The sequence below is a fragment of the Phoenix dactylifera genome, chromosome 14 (genome assembly GCF_009389715.1).
Source record: "Phoenix dactylifera cultivar Barhee BC4 chromosome 14, palm_55x_up_171113_PBpolish2nd_filt_p, whole genome shotgun sequence".
NCBI lineage: Eukaryota > Viridiplantae > Streptophyta > Magnoliopsida > Arecales > Arecaceae > Phoenix > Phoenix dactylifera.
This window is the reverse complement of record NC_052405.1, coordinates 14627099-14649664: the sequence shown is the minus strand read 5'-3', so window position 1 is coordinate 14649664 and position 22566 is coordinate 14627099. Positions and strand designations below refer to the sequence as shown.

The following is a 22566-nucleotide window of genomic DNA, read 5'->3' as shown; positions in this document are numbered from 1 at the left end:
CTTTCTTGGTTTAATAAATTTGTAGAGTTTAAATAAATGATTGTAAATTATATTATAAATTATTTTATTAATTGAGCTTCCTTTTTTTTTGCTTCTCTTAGGCATAATATGTTCATGGATTGGTGAAGGTAAAATGGAGGATTGGATTGCTCACCAAAATTCTCTTATGTTAGAAAATTTATCATTACATTTTCTTTAATGTAGTTGGACTTGTTTTTAACTTTGATTATTGTATCTATGGATGGTTTTATTATTATTTTTAAATTATTGAGTTTGTTTGATGGTGGTGTTATTAGTTTGGGATATATTTATTAGTTGAGGTAGTATCAATTATATTATGAAAATTAGGATGATGCATTTAATTTGGTTATTTCTATGTGAAAATTTTGAAATGAATAAAAAATGATAAATAGTTTCAGTTCCAATTTTGTAGTTTTTTCGGTGGTGGTTATGGTTTTTATTTCAAAAACTATTTGGTTTGGGTTTTGGTTTTGGCGAGCGGTGTAGATTTCGGATTTGGTTTCGGTTTTTCACCAACTATACTGAATTCGCCTCGTTGACATCCCTAGGTGGGGGAGCTAACCTTTGCAATTCTCCAAAATCTATATCACTTTGTGTGAGAGGTGACAATCGGGTTAAGTGAACAAGATACGGATTGGATCGGATACAAGATATATCAAAAATCTATCAACTTAACCTAATCTATTTATTAAATAGGTCAAAAATCTATATCTGCATCTAACCATTTTTTTTAAAACAAGTAATCTAACTCAATCTACGATGAGTTGAAGCAGGTTAAATGGACTAAACAGTTAAACATTGCCACCCCTACATTGTGTTCACCATTACCTCCATCAACATTAATTAGGTTTCTTACTTGAATTCTTCCGACAAATCCTCACTTCTTTACATATCTCTCCCCGTCTTCCCGATCTAAAACACTTTCAATCATGAATACAAATAGCCCCTGTAACTGTCATTATTTTGGTATTTAATAATTCCAAATAACAAGGGCCAATAGCAGCTCCCCATCCTCCCCATTTCTAGTTTATTTTCTTATTTCCTCTGCTCTTCTCTTGTTTTATTTATTAAATGAAATTTGTGACGTAGCTTGACATTGTTTTGCTAAGAGAGAATTTCTTTTGAACAAAGTTATATGGCTCATTAATGTAATACTTTTTAGTAAAATGGGCACTAAGTAGGTCACTAGGTAGAAGTCAATGAGCCTAATATCTCACAAACTTAATTTTACGAGGCTAAACTATTGGTAGAGACAACTTTAGCTAAAGGTGGCAAATAAATCCAACAACTAACATCCCGCCTCCCGTTGTGGAAAACCGAGCCAACAAAGCTTCTTCTTTTTCTGTTTCCCATCGTCCCGTGTTCTACGAAGCAGAACTCGTTTTGTTTTTCCATTTTTGGGTGGACTTTTCGGAGTCTACCCAAGTCTTCCTTCCATGCGAGAGACTGCTACGCGGAGTGTTGACGGCCGCTCCTCTTTGAGCTCTCGAGTTCAATCAGCTCATTGGAGCTATCAGCTTCTGGGCTTGCTCGCAGCACCTGCGAGGTAATTCCCCCCATCCTACTGTTTCGCGCGCCGTTCGTCGCCCTTCAAGCTTTCTCCTCTCAAACGTTCGACACCCCGTTTATTTGTTCGATCTCTTTCCTCTCTCCACAATCATCTCCGAGCCATGGCTCTCTTCTGTGTTCTCGCTTTTCTCCAAGTCCTCGCCCTCACCGCCATCGCCTCCGTCAAGAGCGGAGGTCGCCATGGAAGCGACGAGGTAAACCAATCCTCACACTCAAATCCATGTACCGAAATTTCGGCCGCTCATTCGTTTCTAGTCGTCTACTTTTCAGGTCAACCGCGCCGAAGATGTCGAGGGCCAGCCAGCGAAAGGGGCAGAAGCCGAGATAAATCCGACAACCCGGCAGAGCTGCCATGAGGTAAATTGCTTCCAGTCCCATGCTGCTGTTTATGTGTTGCTTTATCTTGGTTCAAAACACAATAATTGGAACAAAAATACAATGGAAAATAGCTTTGTTTTTTTCTTTGAGGTGAGAGCACTAATTAGGCTAAGGTGTGGAAATCTTGCCCTCTTTAAAGAGATTCAAGCTCTATGTAGTTGGTAAAGCCCACGAACCGATGCAATAAACCTTCTCTTTAGCTTGTTCCTTCCAGAATACAACAGCTCGACTGGGTCGTTGAATGGCTCGTGTACAAGAGGTTGAGCCCAAAAATCCACCAAGAAAACACTTTCTTAGCTAGAGAATTTTCAAGTTTATTGGTATGGGGAATGACAATGTATTGTGTTTGAAGCTAACGTTGAATGGTCTATTTTTAAGCTCATAGGGCTTCCCAAATTAATATGGTCAATTAGTAGTCAAAATAGAGGGGGTCATAAATGTTCCGTTACAAAAAATGGGAATAATTAGGACCGTTAGTATATGAGCAGTGCCAAAACATGAAACTTCTATCCATGCATATTCCCCACATTATCTCAAATTTATTAACACATTATTATCATTTTGATATTAAGATGCACCAACACTTTAGAGTCATCCAATCTACTTTCGGGTAGCTAGACGAGGGTGTTGTTGCAGTGGAGAGTGGGAGAGGAGGAACAGCTGATAAAATTGTGCTGACCAAGAGTGCTGAGAGTGCCTGGAAGTATATGTTTGCCTTCTTGGTATGGCTTGGGTTAGCCGGCGACAGGTGTAATAGAAGGGTAGTAGGAAGGGCTCCCTCAACGGTAATGATGTGACTTAGTTTTGATTAAGAGATGGTTATAGGAGTTGATTCTATATTTTCTTTCTCCTTTTTTATTGATGACCCCTTTTTTTTTCCAACCAACGGACGACTTTGAGGCTCAGTTGGGAAACAGCTTCTAATGAAAAAATTCTCTTAGGTGGGATTCCTGAAGATTCAAAAGCACATGAGGTGTATCTTCACTTTTTCATTTTCTTTCTTTCTTTCTTTTCTTTTTTCTTTAATATATAAACACGTTCTCTATAAAGTAAGAGGGTGGGCCTCGGTGCAACGGCAAGGTTGCTTTATTATGATCTAGAGATCACGGGTTCAAAATATGAAAACATTCTTTCTGCATGGGAGTAAGGCTATATACATCTGACCCTCCTTTGACCTATAATGGCGGGAGCCTTATGTACTAAGCCTCCCTTTTTGTTCTCTATAAATATATTCCAAATGCTTATGGGGGGAGACTTATGTACTAGACTTCCCTTTTTGTTTTCTATAAATATATTCCAAAGACTTCGTTATTCTCCTTTTTCCTTTTTAATCTTTCTTTCTCTCTCTATCCATCTCATCATTTGAATCAGAAGAAAGAACATTTAATTCCATGACATTGTTTCATGTACCTTATAAATTAGGTGCCATAGCTTTTAGCTTCACTTGGATGACATCTATTATGGTAATAAATGATTGAGGTGATGTGGTGCAACTCATCATCCATGTGGCGACCCAGGCGCCTGAAAGTTAGGACGAGCAGACTAGAAGCAGTGACTTATAGAATCGAAGTCAAGGTAAGCCATCTCGGTACCGGGCTCCGTACCAGTGCCATCCTATTACTATGTTGGTACGTCTGATATAGGGGCTAGTTGTGCATACCAAGTGTCGGTACGCCTTTCGTACCACATACCGGTACTAAACAATATGATATGATACGCTCCATACTATCCAATTCGGTACGGTATGGCATACTTTGGCTGAAGTCCTTCAACTTAACTTGGCGACCTTGGCGACCAACCCAAGTTGAGCAGAACTACTTTGTGGCAGAGACAACCTGGTCCCTTCACCTAGGTGTGCACGTGACTTCAGCAATTCTATCACGTGTTAAGTGGTTGCAGCACATCCTTGGATTGTTACGCCACGTCAGCAGTTTGTTACGGCACGACCTTCTCGAATTTATTGGGATACAATTCGCTGAAGACTCGGAATCCTAGCTATAAAAGGCTCGAAAGGCTCTCCATAGAAGATGAATGCTTCACTACTCTCTAGTATCGGTATTATTATTATCCCTTTTATCCTTCTTCCTTACTTCCTACAAAAAATTCTCTCTGACTTAAGCATCAGAGGGCCCGACTGGAGCCAATCTGGCGAGCTCTTTGACCCTTGCCTGTTGCCTTGTAGGTCCATAGAGCCAATCCATGTCGGCGTCCATGGATCAGTAGCAACAAATTGGCACTGACTGTGGGAACAAAACAAGGAAAGCCATGAAGCTTAGGAAAAACAACCACCAAGGAGTTGGCTAGCTAGAGTTCCATGGCTTTCTACACAGCTCCTTAAGTTCTTTGTCCTCTTGAACAACTACGGAGGTTGCCGACTCCAGACAACTTGAGCTGCTTGTCTGGTAGGTACAAACTCTCATAGTGATGATGCAAGACCAGCAACAATAGATGACCCCTCCTTTGAGTCAGACGAACCATCGGGATGAGCCTGAGGCAGCGATCGTCTTGATCTCGAAGGTCCCGGAGGGGGCGGAAGCAAGGTCACTACCATTTCCCCTCTGGAGCCTATTCCAACTACGACAATTCCTCTCCACATCAACTAGCCTGGAGACTGACCTCGACCATACAATAGAGAAGATGAGCAACCAGATCAAGGCCCTGCAAGGGTAGAGGGTCAGAGAAGGGGACGATTTTGAGACGAACGAACCTCCTTTTGCCAAGAAGATTATGGAAGAACCTCTGCCGAAGGAGTTCAAATACCTCAATTTAGGCTTTATGACATACAACGGACCCAATGAACCACCTCTAGAGCTTTAAAGCTCTCATGCTGCTGCAAGAAGCTTCAGAAGCCATGATGCGCTAAGCTTTTCTAGAAGATAGGACATTAGGACTCGTCCTTTGAGGCAGCACCATTCAGGAGTTAATAGCCTCTTTAAAGTAGCACAGAGTCTAATAAAACGGTTACTTCATTTGTCCGAACCAAAGAGATACTTCGGACTCGGAAGTGGGGTGCTAGTGTTATGACAATAATTGATTAGGGTGGAGTGGTGCAAATCATCATCCATATGGCGATTTGGGCGCCCACAGAAATTCTCCAAGGCATTCTTATCAGGCTCCCTGAGCCGATCTGGAAGCTGAGACGAGTAGATCAGAAGCAACTGACCTGTAGAGCCGAAGTCCGTCAACTCAGTCCGGTGACCTCAACGGCTAACCCCAGCTAAGTAGAACTACTTCGTGGTAGAGGCAACTTGGTTTCTTCATCTGGGTGCGCACATAGCTTCAGCAATTCCATCACGTGTTAAGCGGCTACAACACGTCCCTGTGTTATTGCACCATGTCAGTAGTTTATTGCGGCATGACCTTAAATTTCTTAGAATACTATTCATTGAAGATGAGGGACCCCAACCATAAAACGTTCAAAAGTATCTCCATAGAAGCTAAATGCTATACTACTCTCCATCACCGGTATTGTATTATCCCTTTTATCTATTTTTCTTACTTTCCACAAAAGAAATCCTTTTTGAGTTAAGCATCATAGAGCTCGGCCGGAGCTAATCCGGCATGCTCTCTAACCCTTGCATGTTTCCTTGCAGGTCCACGAAGGAGGTCTGCATCGGCATTCTGGGATCGACAACAACATATTGGCACTGTTTGTAGGAACGAAAGAAGAAAAACCATGAAGCTAAGGAAAAAAACTACCAAGGGGCTGTCCAGCTAGAGTCCTATGGCTCTCTATATAGCTTCCCAAGGTCTCCACCCCATTGATCGATTGTGGAGGCTACTGACTCTGGCCTACTTGTCTTTCTTGTCCAGCAAGTATAAGCTCTCACTGCATGATGCAAGACCTACAACAACGGGTCGCTCCTCATCCATCAAGTCAGTCGAACCATTGTGACGATTCAGCTCGAGGCAGTGGCCGTATTCATCTCGAAGGTCTTAGGGGACCTGGAAGCGAGATTCGCTCCTCTTCCCCTTCTGGAGCTTATTCCAGCTCTAATAATTTCTCTCCATGTCAACTAGGAAGAGTCTCCAAACAAAAGACCGACCTCAACCGTAAAGTAGAGAAGATGAGCAACCAGATCAAAGCCCTGCAAGGGCAGAGGGTCAAAGCGGGGGATAATTTTAAGGCTATGAGCGAACTTTCCTTTGCCGAGAAGATTATGGAGGATCCCTTGCTTAACAAGTTCAAAATACCTCAATTTGAGCTCTATGATGGTATTGTGAACCCGATGGACCATTTCAAGAACTTCAAAGCTCTCATGCTGCTGCAAGGAGCTTCGGAAGCCATGATGTGCTGAGATTTTTTGTGAGGCCAGGCGTCATAACTCGTCCATTGGGGGAGAACCACCTAAGAGTTATTACTCTCTTTAAAGCGGCACAGTATGACAAAATAGTTACTTCCTTTGCCCGAAGCAAAGAGACACTTCGAACTCAGAAGTGTGGGGTGCCAGTGTTATGGCAATAAATGATCGAGGTGATGTGGTGAAACTCATCATCCATAAGGCAACTCGGGCTCCCACAAGAATTTTCCTAGGTATGCTGGTTGGACTCTTTGAGCCGACTGGAAACTAGGATGAGCAGACCAGAAGCAGCTGACCTGCAGAGCTAAAGTCCCTCAGCTCAGCCCGACGACCTTAACAACCAACCCGAGCTAAGCAGAACTACCTCACGGTAGAGGCAACCGAGTCCCTTCACCTAAGTGAGCACGTGGCTTTAGAAATTTCATCACGTGTTAAGCGGTTGTGATATTTTCTGGATTGTTGTGCCATGTCAGCAGTTTGTTCCAACACGATTCCAAGTTTGTTGGAATATGATTCACTGAAGATGCGGGATCTCAGCTATAAAATGTCCGAAAGGCCCTCCATAGAAGGTGAATGCTCCATTACTCTTTAGTACTGGCATTATTATTATTATCCCTTTTATCCTTCTTTCTTGCTTCCCACAAAAGAAACCCTCTCTGACTTAAGCATCGGCGGGCCCGGTTGGAGCGAATGCTATGAGCTCTCTAATCCTTTCCTGTTGCCTTGCTGGTCCATGGCGACAGTTTGTACTGGCGTCCCAGGATCGGCAGAAACAACTTCCATCTTTGAGATGGAGAACACATTGTTGCCATCTGCAGCCGTGCCAATGAGGACATACTTTGGTATAGCTTAAAGTCTTATTACTTCTGTTATGTTACCGAGATTTCAGCTGACTAACACTAGTGAAGATGATGATCAATTAAGGAAAGCGGTGAATGAAACTAAAAGGTGCAAGAAAGAAAGCACTTCACCCATGAAGAGGGCTGAAATTCTTGCTTACCCCTCTAAGTGCAATAGAAGAATCTGTTTCTGCAATAATATAAGATTATTGCAATGGTCAATACACAATCTATAGAGTTTATGCAGAGATGGTAGTTCCAATTTCTGTTTATTTACATGATTTTTTTTCCTTTACTAGCCTATTGATCAGATTTGTTCTTCAAATGACTGAATTATTGACCAAGTATTTAAGAATTTACAAGTTCTGCCAATTGATCAGAGTATTCATGATATATTCAGAATTACTGAAATATTGATGCTCTTTGTTGTTCCTTGGTAAAGATGATTGACAAATAAGTATCATAAAGTTGATATGCAGGTCTTGGTTTTTTCCGTTTTTGGTTCATAAACTCATGCTAGTTGTTTCTATTTGTAATCTCCATAATACAAAAATGCATACTTGGCATAATTTGCATATGTACATATCAATTTCGGCATTTTCTTTTTTAAACCAAGTGCGGTTTGTTGCCTTCCTCTAGCAGCACCATCATTTACAAGCTGAAAAATCCTCTGGCACAGAAGATGAGCATCCTACACCTTGTATGCTTCAGAACATGCGTGAAGAGGCAAGTCAGTACCATGATGACACTGGGAACAATAAATTTGATCAAGTACTCCAGGTAAATTATATATTACCCATCTAAAGCAGTAAGTTCTGAAGAGTAAATTACATTGATTCAAAGTTATGGATGACTGACTCAGAGTTATGTATGGCAGCAGACAGATTTATCTCCAGCAACCACTGTTAGAGATGTGCCTGAGCCAGCTGAAAATAATAGAGTAACTGATATGAACTCAGAATTGTTATTATAACCTCCCACATATATAACTTAGATTTCTGCATGTTCTCTTTTATGATAATCTTGGTGATATGATTATACTAATATCCTGTGGTGTATAAGTATGACATTCTAATTTTTTTACACTGTTGTTCTTATTACTGGCTTTGTCTTGTTGTTTGATAGCTAGTTCCATACAGAGGTTTTCAGTCAGTTGTTCCTCTCATCCCACTAGTGCATAATATGTACTAAAATAATAAACTAAGGTTTGCTATACTGGTCGGTACCGTACCATATTGGGCATACCATACCGTACTGGTACTGAACCGGTATGTGGTACCATACCATACTGGCACTCAGTATGCCAAATCTTACCATACCATACCACGTATCGATATTGTAAGATGGTATCGGTATGAGGTTCAGTACTGAAACAATGAACCTCACAAAAAAAACATTCCATATTGGTGTCATTTTACACTTTTGGTAGCAATATCCGTATTACCAGAAAATTTGATGTTACTTAAAGGTTGTATATGATTTATTTTTGTCTGATTTTTAGTGAAGAGTACATATGCAATATCTCCCCACCCTAACCCCTAAAGAAAAGAAAAAGAAAAGTAACAAGATGAAAATAAAGTGAAATATGGTGGACCATGATTAATGGTGAATCCAATATTGTGGGAAACCTTCACCCGATTCGTGAGAAACATAAATTCATATTAAAGGTTCTCTGTTAAACATGAAAAAATTGTTTCTTAGGATTTTTGTGAAACCGATAATTACATTCATGAATTACACCTATGAACCCTTAAACTACCTCCAGTTAAGCTGGCTGAAAATTTATAATCCTTCCAATATGATAAAGACAACAAACTAAAATAATGAATTTTATTAATATGAACAACAGTACACCATTTGAGAAAGTATCATTTATTTGGATTCGGCGTAATAACTTGGATACAACTCAGACCATCTTTTTTACCTGGAGTGTGTGTTGTGCACCTGCTCACAGGCATGTGTACATGAATGATAATTTTATGTATATGTATACAATTATGTACGTATGTGCATGAGTACATATATTAGCATGCCAAAAGTTCTTTTGTCCAAGTTCTATCATCTAATGAGCAGTATGACCAAGGAAATTATGCAGTCTTTTGCATTGCGAGCTGAGAGAACAGTGATATATGTTGGCACTTTTCATGCTGGCCTTCACTGAGTATTATTGGCTCTTGCAAGAATATCCCAAATACAACCCTTTGGGTTGAAGTCCTGTCCATCCAACCTTCCATATCTTTGCTGGTTTCTATCATCCCTCATCAAGGACCACCTCATCTAGCCAAAATTTTTTCCAAACCCACCATACAGAGGTTCCCCTATCCAACCCAAATAGTGGCCGTGGTGGTCCAACAAGCCCCCAAGTACATTGCTGAACAACCTGAACTACTCTGGGTGAGTGCCCCAACCAATAGTAGCATCCACAGTCAGATTATGGTATCAAAGTTGGGTGCCATTCCTCCATCCATGCTTGTTCTTTTGTTCGCAGCCTGTGTTTGTGCTTGGGCCTATGTTTGCACCCATTCTTACACATGCACCTTATAGACTTTGCTCCTTGTATGCCCATGCTCATGCGTTTTGTGCCCTCATCTGTCTAAGTCCTTAGTTGCCGTGCCCTCATGTGCATGTCAACTTTTGCTTGTGCCCATGGTGGGTGTCATCACCCTATGTTTGTAGTGTGAACTCATGCTTGCATACTTGTGCCCCATACCATCATGCACCTACATTCTTCTTTGCTCAGTGTCTTCATGCACTTGTCTCCTCATGCTTATGCCCAAGCTCATGCTTGTTCTTTCTTACCAGTGTCCCCTGCAGCCTTACCTTGCACCTTCATGTACTTGTAACCCTTGTTGGTGCCCATGTTTTCCTCATTATTGCATGCTCGTACCCATGTTTGCATACTCATGTGCCCCCCATCTTCATGAGCTCTTTTGTAACTATGCATCTTAATGAACATCTTTCTGCTTGTTCTCGAGATCTGCAAAATGGACACCTAATTCTATAGCTCATACCAGCTGCTGCACTACTGTCTGGGGCTTCTTTTTCTTCCATTGGCAGATTGACTGGTCTTAGCTTGTTAAGGACATAGGGTGTTTTGGCCTTGCACACAATGCAGACATGCTGACCATGATATACTCTTTTTGAATGTGATGAGTCTATACATGTTCAGACCTATGCATGGTGGCTGACTTCAATCTGAGTCCTTGTGACTTGTGTATATGTGGCTGAAGCCCCAAAAGTAGATGGACTCTTGAACTTGGCTTCTCAAGGTCTTCAAATTTCACCATCTATCAACATCTATTTTGCATGGCAATTTTTTAGTTAAAAGCTAATGCTCATAAGGGTGCTGAATTTCTTATGTTCATTGAGAGATGAAATCACTTGATACCAATAAAACAATAACTTGTTCCTGTTGGAGGAGGAAAACATGCAATTGACAAAGATGAGAATAGATTCTTTAACATTTTCTCAATGCGACTTTGGACAGACTGAAGACTAGGTTTCTAGAAAAGGATAAGCACAGATCTACAGTTATCTTGAAACCATTCCTCAAGGGGCTGAGCATATTTATGTAGAAGAATGATTATTTTTAGAAGAATGATTGAACATTTTGTGATTTTTTTTTTGGCTTAGGTTGCTTGTACTAGAGACTCTCTATTTGAAGGTACTATGATAGTCAAGAAGCATATAACATTGCTTGCTATTATATCTTTAGTGAGAAGACTGAGCACATAACCGCAAATTAATAGTATGTTCATGACGAGAGTGTGAAACGAGATCTAGTCAGGCCATTCAATAATTCTTAAGATCATGTGACTTATCTGTTCAAGGAAAAGGTTAGGAAGAAAACAATAGTCTGAGTCTTGTTCCAGGCTTGAGAACTTAAATATTTAGCTCCTTCCGGCGGTTCTTAAAGATTGATTATTTTGATTAAATGATAAATGTGTAGATGTTATCCACAAAGTATGAAGTGGATTAAAATAGTCCTCAACCACCTTGTTTTGGACCCAATCATATCATATGACAACTTATAAGCACACAAATATTATGATCATTCAAGCATGAATTATTGCTCTCTCTCTCTCTCTCTCTCTCTCTTATTTTTTTGGTTGGGAGAGGGGGGTTAGAGGATCGCATGGCTTGTTGCGATCCTCTAATTGCCTTTAAAGCTGCATACCTAATTTGCAGTTTTTTTTCCTATTCCATGTATGCATACATATGAAGGCTTCTTTTATAATCTCTTTCCAAAGATGACCATAAAAGTATACTGCGGGTAGGCATATTTATTAGAAATTAAATGGACCTGCATCTCAAAAAACTTAGGTACATCCCTCGGAAATTATATAAATGTTTTCTACTTTCTACTCTTTTAATTTTGAGGTGCACATTCAAGAAACTTTGGGATGAATGGAGCCTTGTAGGTAAGGATTGTGAGTGGACTGTGTGCTCTACCTATGCTCCAAATCAAGGTCCGCAATCTCGGTACCGGATACCATATCAGTACCTTATTGGTTCGCTTCGGTTCGGTACGATACTGTATGGTATACTTCTATACCAAAATAGCTCTCTAGTCATTTTTCTCAAATTTTTTCGGTACGCCTTGATACAAGTCGGTACATCTTGGTATTGGTCGGTATGCATCTTAATACGCCTCGGTACAGGACGGTACGAGGCTTGTACCGACTTGAAGTTAAATTTTATACAGGTTTTCTCGCGATACAGTATGGTACAGGGCGGTACGGCAGACTATGCTCCAAATAGAAATTAACTACCCAGGATGTCATCCAAAAAAGCTAGCTGGAAAGTGTTATTTGGATTTCTTGGCCCCACATAAGTATCAAATATATATCCAGTATAGGACCGATGTGGGGCTAAACACATGCCACATGGGTCCTCACATATGCCCTATGTTTAAGCATCGGCATCCTCGCCAAGCTAAGTCCCGTAGTCTGCATGGGCTATGAGCTAAGTTCACTCTGATACTATTTGTAACAGCTTAGAACCTCGTCCAAAAAGGCTAGCTAGATAGTATTATTTAGTTTCTTGGCCCTGTATAAGTATCCAATATCTACCCAGTGTATGGTCAAGGTGGAACTAAATATATGCCTACACAAGTCCTCACAAGTATATATTGGAAATATCAAGTGAGATTCTTTTTTTTCTTGTAAAAGAGAAATAATCCTACAACCTTTATTTAGAATCTCTTTCCTTTTCCAGTTCATACAAAGAAAATTGCATTGTCATAACCATTCATAAAGTATTCCTGCTTTCATGTACTCACAACTATTTACTTAAATATTTGAATAATTTAATTATGTTATTTGTTGTCTCTTATGCTTTTTTTATTTTTTTCCACATGTAACATTCGTCTAAGTATAGTCAAATGTACATGTATATCAGATTTTCTGAATTCATCTTTTAATTTTTTATTTCGAAAATTTCTGCTTTCTTCTCACCTAGACAAATTGTAGCTTATTTTCCGACCTGCAACCGTGCTGGATAAATCATTCTACTGGTCAAAAGAGAAAAAAAATGCTTCTAGGTGTCTTGTTTTAGTTGCAATCCAAGCCACCTGTATGCCTGCAGTGCATTTTATTATCTGGTAATCTCATTAAAATGATGATACCTCCTGCTTTTAGAGGTGAGGAGTCATGGGTTTGCTAATAAAGATATTTTGTTGATGTGCTAGGGCAAGCTGATGAGAATCTGTTTAAAAAGTGATCAAATAAATTTTGAGGGGTCTCTGTATCTTCTCTCTCTCTCCTCTCTCTCTCTCTCTATCTCTCCTTTTTCCTTCCCTTAGTGCATGTACCTTCAGAAGATTGGTAGTCAGATATGTGCCTTGTTCTTGACTAGCATTCACATGATGGTGGTCTCTCCTTTTTGGAGAAAAGGATATATTTCTGTCTAAAATTAGATATAGTCTGAGTGCCATCTTGGCTTATAAGCATTCAAATCAAGCATTATTTTTTCAAATTACATTTGGATTATATTCATCGCCATTTCTACTAGCTTGCTTCCTGTTTTTGATGCACTGCTACTATCTATTGTTACTTGAATGTCCATTGTTACTTTTTTGATGAATCTGAGACCAGCGTCACCCTATTCAAATGCAAGGATGGACAGAGAGAGGTTGGAGAAGCGGAAGAAGAGATGAAGTCCACCTCAAAATTTTCTTACTTTTCGACTGGCATTTCTGTTGCTGGAATCATAAGCATTTTCTCTGGATATCTTGGAGATCAAACAGGACATGCCCATACAGTCCCTCTCAAGGTTTGCACCCTCTTCATGCTGGCCACCTTCGTATCTGGAGCCAGCATGCTGCTTCTGACATTCCTCCATCTTAGCAGCCGCATCTCTATTAAATTCTTCAGAAGCCTCAAGTATACAACATTGGGGTTCCTGACCCTTTCGATGTTTAGCGTCTCCATTCTCTTCCTAAAGATGTTTACCATTCTTGCCTTTGTTCCGGCATTGTTTATAGCAATGATCTCATTCATTATGGCTTGGCATCCATGCAGTCATCACCAAGGTAATAGGGGCATGTCATTCAGACGTTTGTCCGAATCCGTTTGAAACATTTGGATGCTGTTATTTTCAATCCTGGACTCCTGTTACTATGTAATATTAGTTCTTAATATTGTTTTTGGTGATGATTGCATTCATTATGGCTGGGTTTCCATGGAGTCATCATCAAAGTAATAGTGTCATGTTGTTCAATCCTTTATCCGAAGCTGTCTGAAACATTTGGATGCTGTACAGTTGCATTATATTCAACACTAGATTCCTATTCGTATGTAAATATTGATGTGTAAATTGATCAGTGACGCATTAAAACCATTGTTGTGTACTAAAACCATTGATCAGTGAAAAATAGATTAAGATTCTTTGTGTACTGAAACCGTTGTTGTGTTGTCTGATTTCATTTGGATACAGGGAAAAGTAGAGAATCTGTAATAATGTAGTATTTTTCTCAATAATCAATTAACCTTTCAGATATGAAATTATGTTGGTTTTGAGCCGGGATCCTTTGCGGTACACATTTTGCACCTGTACTGCAAAAGCCAATGGTAGAAATCAGTGCATGTTTGAATGGGGGACACATCGCTTATCTCAAAAATGGATGGCTATTGCCCATCTCTCAACCCACATGTTTGGCATGCCAGTCATATTCGGCACACCAACACAATGAATGACAGCCATCCATTTCAAAGATGGACGATGTGTCGCCATCCAAATATGCACAAGCCTCTACGGTGCAAAACATGTATCATAAAAGATCTGAACTTGTTAGTTTTAATATTTCAGGTTGCACATCATCACCGGTCACATTCTATATGTTTGACATATATTTTCAAATAAATTATTTGATTGATTTCTTTTATCATTTTGTGAGCATGGAAGGTTTTAACATCAAGAAAAGTTCATTTTAAAGAGCAAGCTTTTCCATCTTCGCTCAAGCTTCAACCAAGCATAATAATTGAATTAGTGTTCAGTTTTGGAAATTCAAGATAATTTTGATTATAATATTTCCTGTGTCAATCAAGATCAATGCATTAACGTACAAAGCAATCAAGAGGATCAAACATTTTGGGAGCAACCATTAAATAGGAAATAATTAATGTCAACAAACTTTGACCCAAGACTATGAGTGAAATGTACCTAACTTTGGAGGGTTCTAGTGTTTGAATCCTGGTGGGGGTATCTCTGCCCTAATTCCCGACAAAAGGAGAACCGAGCCTAATTTATATTTTCATGGATTGTTCTTGTTCAAGCTTTACAGTTTTATATGTTTTGGAAGATGAATAGCTTATTTCTCTTTTTTCATCAGTCATCATGGCATCTACCTGGTTATCGTTGATACATTTTTTTCTTTGTAACAGGGTAATAACTAAAAACAGTCATCAAGCATTGTCCTAAAAAGTTTGGGTTTAGCTTTATGATTTCCAAGTCATTGATTAAGTGTTCCTTTTGACAACTTCCATCTATAACAGCTTAATGTTCTACTTGATTTTCTCAAATCCTTTTATAGATATAATTATCAGCAAGGGTTAGAAGTAGGCTCGAGTCGGCTCGAAGTCCATCGGGCTGAGCCGACTGCAATGGGGCTAAGGCTAGGCCTGAGCATTTTCAGTTCCAGTCTAAGCTTCAAAGTAGAGCTAATATATATTTTGGGTGGGGCTCGGGTAGTTATTTGGCCCGCCTGAGTTTGAGCCCGAATCAGGCCCGAAAATCAAGCAACAAACGGGCTTTGTATCTGGCCCAACGTGGGTTTACAAGGTTTACGAGGCTGAGCCCCTTGATTCCTCGCCCTCTCTCGAGGTCACGTCTAGCCCGAATCAAAATGCTCGCCCTTCTCTTCTCTCCACTTCCGCCGCTTCTCTGCCCCATAAACACCTTTCTTCCTCTCAAGTCGGCATGTAAATACTTCACTCCAAACCTCCCCTAAATCTAAGTTTCCTCCCCACTCTTCTCTGCTGCAGCAGGCTCTAGAATCACCTCTATGAAAACTCTAGAAATGGTGCAAGAAACTATAGAAATGCACGATTTGATTGCCTATACCACTGACTAGGCGGCATAGCAGTGTTCTGGCCCCTCACTATCCCACACGGTCTCCTCCAAATTTGGGGAGCATGATACTGTTCAGACGGTGGGTAATGTGGATCCAACTCCTCTACTAGTGAGGGAGAGAATCCTTAAGGGGTTGTCCAAGATTATAAAATAGGTCGGTACTCAGGGTGACAATCTTTGCCTCCCTCTTCCTTCAAAAAAAGAAAAAAAATAGGTCAGTGCTTTCTCCCACTTGCTAATTGGGTTTCAGGTTGGGCCCGAAACAAGGCACTGGTTAGGCTCAAGCCTACATTTTCTAAATTTTTTTGGCCTAAGCCTATCTTGATGCCCGGAAAAAAAAAAATCAAGTTGGGCTTAGATAGGAGAAGTCCCGGTCCGGCCTAGCCTAGCCCGTTTCCCACCCTAATATAGAATCCTCTCTTCTTTGGATATATCATCTAAATTATTTTTGTATTACATTTATAAATAAGTTATTTAACTTTGGAATACCCATTTCTCACTTTCTCCTTCATTATTTTCTAGCATATGTATTCCAATAAGTTTGCTTCAAATGTTTAGCTTATTTCTTTAGACCCTTATTTATTGCCAAAATCCAAGTCACCAACACAATAGATAAATGTGTTTGAAATCCAAAAAAAACACTTTGTTGAAATTGTTGTCTCCTTTCTCAAAGCCTATATATAGATACCCGCAAGCATCCACTCTTAAGCTTCAAGTCTAAAATCTATAAGGATCATGCTCCTAAATTAAAGACTCCTTGATTTTCTTAAATTTTTCTCTCACTAACCTCCTTTCCTTACTTTAGTTAACACAGGATTGTTCACTCCCACCTTCAAATATGCAATCGTACTCAATTATATCAATTGAACCATTTTTCTCGATTTTAAACCCTAATACATCCGTTTCAACCAATTTAACCTATCCCGAGCCATTTCAAACCCAATTCACTCTCTCTTCTATCTAATTCTACATTCAATCGATTAATTACAAACCCATTAAATAAGATTTCTACTAATTTCATCATATAACTTGAACGAGCAAGCTTGAGTTTTTTTCGATCTAGCCTGATTTTCTAACCCTATCCAATTATATCCAAACTACCCATCATTCCCCTCCTCTTTTTGCCTAATTAAAGATTTGTGGTTCCAATTAGACTTTTCCAGGCCTGGTTTGATCAATTTTCAGATATGCAATTCGATTGGACCCAACCTAATGTACTTTTGAGCCTAATTTTGATGATTTTTGAAACCTAGCCAAACAAGATTAGGCTGAGCTCAAAACCGAATTATGGTGTCCTCTCATACTCTAAGTATTTCAATTAACTTCATATTTTTTGGACATTTCTACCTCTACTAACATAAAAGATCCCCAAATAACCTAAAGATCCATCTAAAAGGGAAAAGGGGTTATAATATAAAGTAGATATGATCTTTTTGAACTTTGACTAACTTTTCCTCTCAAAGCTGAGTAGAGGGTACTACTTCTAGCTATTAGATCTAGGAGAGAGATTCCTATCCATTGAACATGCTTTGATCTATGGCTCTCTTCTCAAACAATCCTAAGATGCTACTTAGCATCATCTCCACCCTTCTCCAGTTCAAGAAAATTAAAACTCCATCATTGATTCCTCTCTCTCCTCTAGCCATTCATAGCCTCCTAGAGGAGAGAATTAGATTATCTCCCATTTTATAGCCATCTTAGGGGTTATTTGAAACCCTGCTGTCACGGTAACTGATGTTGCAATGCAAGTTGAGTTGCAAGCAATTAAGCTGCAAGGGCTTAACCTCCCCTGTATGGATCTGAAGATGAGGAGTGGTGGAGAGGGAGGGGAGGAATTGGTGGAGAGGGAGGGGAAGAAGAGTGAGAAAGCAAGAGGAAAGATGGAAAGGATGAGAGGAAGAAGATGGCAAGGATAGCCTAGTGGATTCTCAAGTTTGTCTTCTGCCAGTCCTTTAAGGACTGAGTGGCAAAAGAGATCCTCTTTGCCCTCTCCATTCTCTTACCCCTTGCCTCAAAGACACCCTCCTCCTCCATCGCTTCTATTCCAATCTTTACCATTTCTCCTTCGGCTACACACTTCTCAAGCTTATTGAGGAGCTTGATCATTTCACCGGTGCCAGCACTCCCTCTGACTCCCTTGCTATCACCAATGCCATGATTATCGTCAGGTGCACTACCCACTTTCTTTGTGAGTGCTCTAACAATGACTATGACAAGGACTTATTCAATGCCATCAACGGGATCTGGTATTGCATGGTCATGGTCTGATTGCCAAACTAGTCACGCTAGTGATGAGAGAAGTGAGGATGGAGGTGGAGGTGGCTATCATGAACCCCATCCCAAGGATTAGTCTCATGGGGAGGACATAAAGAAGGTGGCTTTGGGCACAATTAGGGTTTATTTGGAGGAGGTTGAGAAGGATATGGGGCTTTCTTATCTTGAGCACATGGCAGAAGTGGTCATTGAGGAGTGGAGGAGCTCAGGGATGACTTTAGGAGGAGCTTATGTCTTCAGCATTGGTGAGATGGGTTTTACAAGGCAAGAGAGTCTAAAGTGGGACTATGCTCGATGGAGGGATGGGGTGTATGAAGAAATAACGAAGGGACTCATGAAGAAGACAGAGAGACATGGAGGAATTAGACAGCTCGAAGACTCGAGTCGCTACAACTCATGCTGCAGTTATTTTGACCATGAGTTGACCTACTATAAGATAGTCTTGAGTTGCAGTCCAACAAGCAACTTGACTTACTGCGTAATCCAAGCTAGCACACATGTACAACTTGAGTTGTATGTGTCTGTACTCCAGAACTTTAAACAACCTTTGAGTTCTCTTGAACTCTCTTCTGGTCTTTGCTCTCTTAGCTTGAGCTTAGATTCTCCTTAACTTTAGCTTCCCCTTTCTTTTTTCTTCTTCTTCGCTCTCAATTCTTTTAAATCTAGATCTCCCAAAACCAAGGAGCAAACTCCATTCAGGAAGGCTAAAGAAAAGAAATGTACAAATTAGGAGAGATCCCTAAGCGGTTTCTTTCAAAGAGGAGGAAGCAAGCCGATTCATGCCGATTCACTCTGGAGAAACTTCTTTTCCTTATTTTGTTTTTGCTTTGATTCATATAACGATGATGGCACTATTCTGTATTTTAATTGAAATCAAAAAAAAAATTGGTCCTTGATAACATATTGTCCTGTTATCTTGTTTTTTTTACTTATTTAGGTTATTTTTATATACCTTGTGGATATTGGATTTCTCTACTTTTTTTATAAGGGCACCTAGATGGATAGATATGGTCTAGGATCCCTGTAGTTCATCCTCTAAAATGTCTACTACATCATCAAAGCCCTAATATAAACCATCCTAGAGTATACTGGAGCTAAAATTTATAGTTTCTAGACCCCATCCACTATGAATCTCTCTAAGAGATACATGGTGGGTGCACCTAAGCTCTTCCACATAAAAAAGTACGTGCCTAGGCCATTGTACCTATATTAGATGAAAAAACTAACTTCTTGAGCCTTCTTAATAGTTCCTTCAAGTTATCTAGGATAGGATGGATCTACCTTATCTGCTTTTGTTCTTATGGATTTCTAGTTGTTAAGCCAGAAAAAACCAGCGGCAACTCATACTCCTCCTGTATTGTACGGTTTGTCACCTTTTCTCTTGGGGTGACCATAAGGCCCTTATTCACAACTATCAAAAGATCGGACATGCCATTTCTTTGGGCTTCCCATATTTAAAATTATTAAAAATCTACGAAATTTCTTTTTTTTCTTTTGGGCCAATTTTATTTATTATCATGCCATGACACAATTCACAGTAATTTCAAATTAATCGTTCTCTTTCTACCTTCGGTATCATATTTTTCTCTTTCCTTTTCTCTAAATACCATTTCTTTCATTAACTGTAAATCCAATCCACCAATCTATAAGGTTTGATCATGTAATCTGAAAATCATACTATCAATGAATAGTGATGTTATCGGAATAAATACAACTCAACTCAAGTAAGCGTTAATCCCAATCTAGTTAGCGTTTCCGCTAGGTTTGGAGTCATATTTTCTGAAAAAATATTGACATATCAAGACCTTTTTTACTACCTCATGCCATATATTTTTCGACCTAGCTTTTTCCTTCACTTCGTCTACATACGTCAAATCACTCTTTTGTATTGATACATCTCTCAGCATACATTATACATATCCAAATCATTTAAGTCATCTTCCTCTCAAATTATCCTCTATTTGTGCTACTTCTTTTTTTTTATAAATAAATTTATTTCTTATGCTATCTTTTTTAAGTATTATCATACATTTATCTTAATACTCTCATTTCGGTCATGCATTCATTTCAACAGTATTAAAACAAATAACAAAATTTAATAATTAGTAGGCATGCATGTCAATTTACGAAGCACATGACCGACTCCGCAATCACATTTGCGGAACATCAGAATGCGTAAAGATTTTTCAATGATGAGCTACAAACTGACAACACGATGTTAGAAGATTATACTGATGCCATACATTCGCAATGGTTATTTCGGTTCTTTGATGTTTTAAAATTTATGGCTAAAATCTATTCAAACGCATCTGCTCCTATGGCAACACAAGCAGCCCTAAACTAGTCATATCTTTAATGTAGAATCGTCAAGCCTGGACCCTGGTTTACTCTCCTTGCATTCAATTAGTCATATCCTATTAAAAGGTACGGCAGCCTTCCTCCATGAAGCACTGAAAGCGAGATGAAGTTATCATATGCCAAAAAAAAAGGGAATAAAGTGGATTTAAACATGCACCCCATATAATCTTCGTCTTCTTTTACGGCCATTGAATGCTTCAAGCTTAGTACAGTTCCTGAATAAAGCCGCACATCATTTTTATACTTGATCATTTATGCTCGGATGGCTGAAAAAGATGAATAGTTTAAAGTGTAACCCACCTATAACCAGTATCACCATAACCTTCAGTGTAGTGATTGAATATGAGTGATTATTCCGGTCTACTAAATCAAGTTACAGCCACTGCAACCAATATGTGTACTTTACTGTGCATTACTGGTGCTAATGGGCATCATATTTGTTGTGATTAGTGCTTTCACTCTTGATTCTCTGAAGGTCTAATACTGGTCTGAGGTCCCAAAATGTAGTTTAGATTGGCCAATCTCCCCAAGCCACAAGGCATTTCAGGCTATAGGCCTGCTCATGGGGGAGACCCTCCGTTTTGAATGTGATGCAATGACTAACCTGCGGTCCTGCCGATATGTTGAGAAAAGACAACAAACAAGTGAGTGAGCCTGAGAATCTGAAGGCTTTGCCTGTTGAATTTCAGCCAAAAATTGTTGATCATCTGCTCATCCCATAATACGGTACCTTCGTACATATACTGCATGAACAACTTCCAATAGTTCCAATTTGGGCATATGATTGGCCCATCTTGTCCGATCTTCTACAGCTTCCTCGATTTAATTTGCAGGACCATATTTATGATCCATCATAGGTCTATCTTTCTTTATTTGTAGAATTTACTCCTGCAGACTTCTTAAAGCTATCTTCATTTACTCCTATTTGGACAAAGGATGGAGAAATGCTATTCCCTCATCCGAAAAGATCGTCTTAGATCCTTGCTTCTATAATGAACCTCCATAGATGAAACTTAACTATGCAAACAGGTACATATGTGTCAGTTTTAGCCTTGATCTTTAGCATTAGATTCCATCTCAACTTGTAGTTAGCATGCACATATGACTGAGTTCAGCCAAATTTTTCCATGCATTTGCAAGATAGATGGTCCATGAAGCATGCACATGAACATGATACCTTCTTTTATTCCCATTTGGGTAGGGGAACATCCATGCATGGACATAGCATATCTTATCTTGAGTTGCTAAATCTTCTGATTTGTGTACAGTGGCCTATAATAAGAAAGTCTTGAGCAACTTTTCATGGGTTGGAATGCAGCATTTCTATCTGATCTGATTCTAACTACTAACAACCATCTACTGGTCTGTGGCTATAAATTGTGAGAGATGTAATGCTGCAAACATGTCGGTGAGCAACAGTGTCAGTTGTTTGAATGGGTCCCAAATTAAGTTTCTAGACTACCTTGTCCAAAACAATGTCTGCAAGAGGACAACTTCTAGGGTGCAAGCAGTGGCAATTATGACACTCCAACTAGAGCAAGTAGAGGTTTACTCATGACTGAAAATTTTGATTGTATTCCTTGCACATTGTACGTGGTTACATTTAAAATTCAGGACATTTTATTTGATGGAGAGATTGGACGAAACCTAATCGCTTTCGTTCAGTAAATGAAAGAGACCAGTTGGTGAGATGCAAATAGAAATAAGAGCAGCTATGTCGGCCAACACTTCTTATTCCTGGAATAACAATTCCAAGGGAACTTGAATAGCAGTATTCCTAAGATAAGGTCCTCGATCTCTAATTCCTGCCCACTTTTACATGGGCAAAGAGAGCTATTTTCGCAAGAAATAAGAAATTTTGTATGAACAAAAACTGGAGAAACGACTCATTCCTATACTGCTTTTTCTTGTTCTTGAACAAATACAACCTTGGTGGAATTCTTTGGACGTCTCACTCTAGTATTCCTATTCAGTTTAGAGATGTACTGTTTTCTCATTCTGTAGGATGTATTCATGCATGTATGATCGAGCCATCTGGTTTAACAAAAAAAAACAAAAAACAAAAAAATACAACCCAAAATATTGGTTCAAGCAGGCCAGGTAGAATTTAGTCCAATGTATTGCTCAATTTAATTCACAGCCAAGCCCATCCTCTAATTCTAGACCAATGTAACAGATACAGGCATGTTGAGAACTGTGCTTCAGCTACGTTTGTGATGAATCTCACAGAATTTGATCCAACCCAGTGATCAGGA

The 22566-nt window shown here is 39.5% G+C and overlaps 1 protein-coding gene across 3 annotated transcripts; it reads left to right on the top strand.

Annotated features, from left to right (window-relative positions):
• Positions 1-1404: 1404 nt before the first annotated feature.
• LOC113461643 lies at positions 1405-14003 on the top strand. Of its 3 annotated transcripts, none has more exons than XM_039133793.1 (5): positions 1405-1784; positions 1861-1947; positions 7751-7888; positions 7986-8048; positions 13226-14003. In XM_039133793.1, the coding sequence occupies exons 1-5, from the start codon at positions 1692-1694 to the stop codon at positions 13682-13684; spliced, it is 840 nt and encodes a 279-aa protein (XP_038989721.1). In that variant the 5' UTR covers positions 1405-1691; the 3' UTR covers positions 13685-14003. The 3 variants fall into 3 exon arrangements, with proteins under 3 accessions (XP_038989721.1, XP_038989722.1, XP_038989720.1); XM_039133794.1 differs by having other exon boundaries at positions 7748-7888; positions 7989-8048; XM_039133792.1 differs by having other exon boundaries at positions 7748-7888.
• Positions 14004-22566: the final 8563 nt, after the last annotated feature.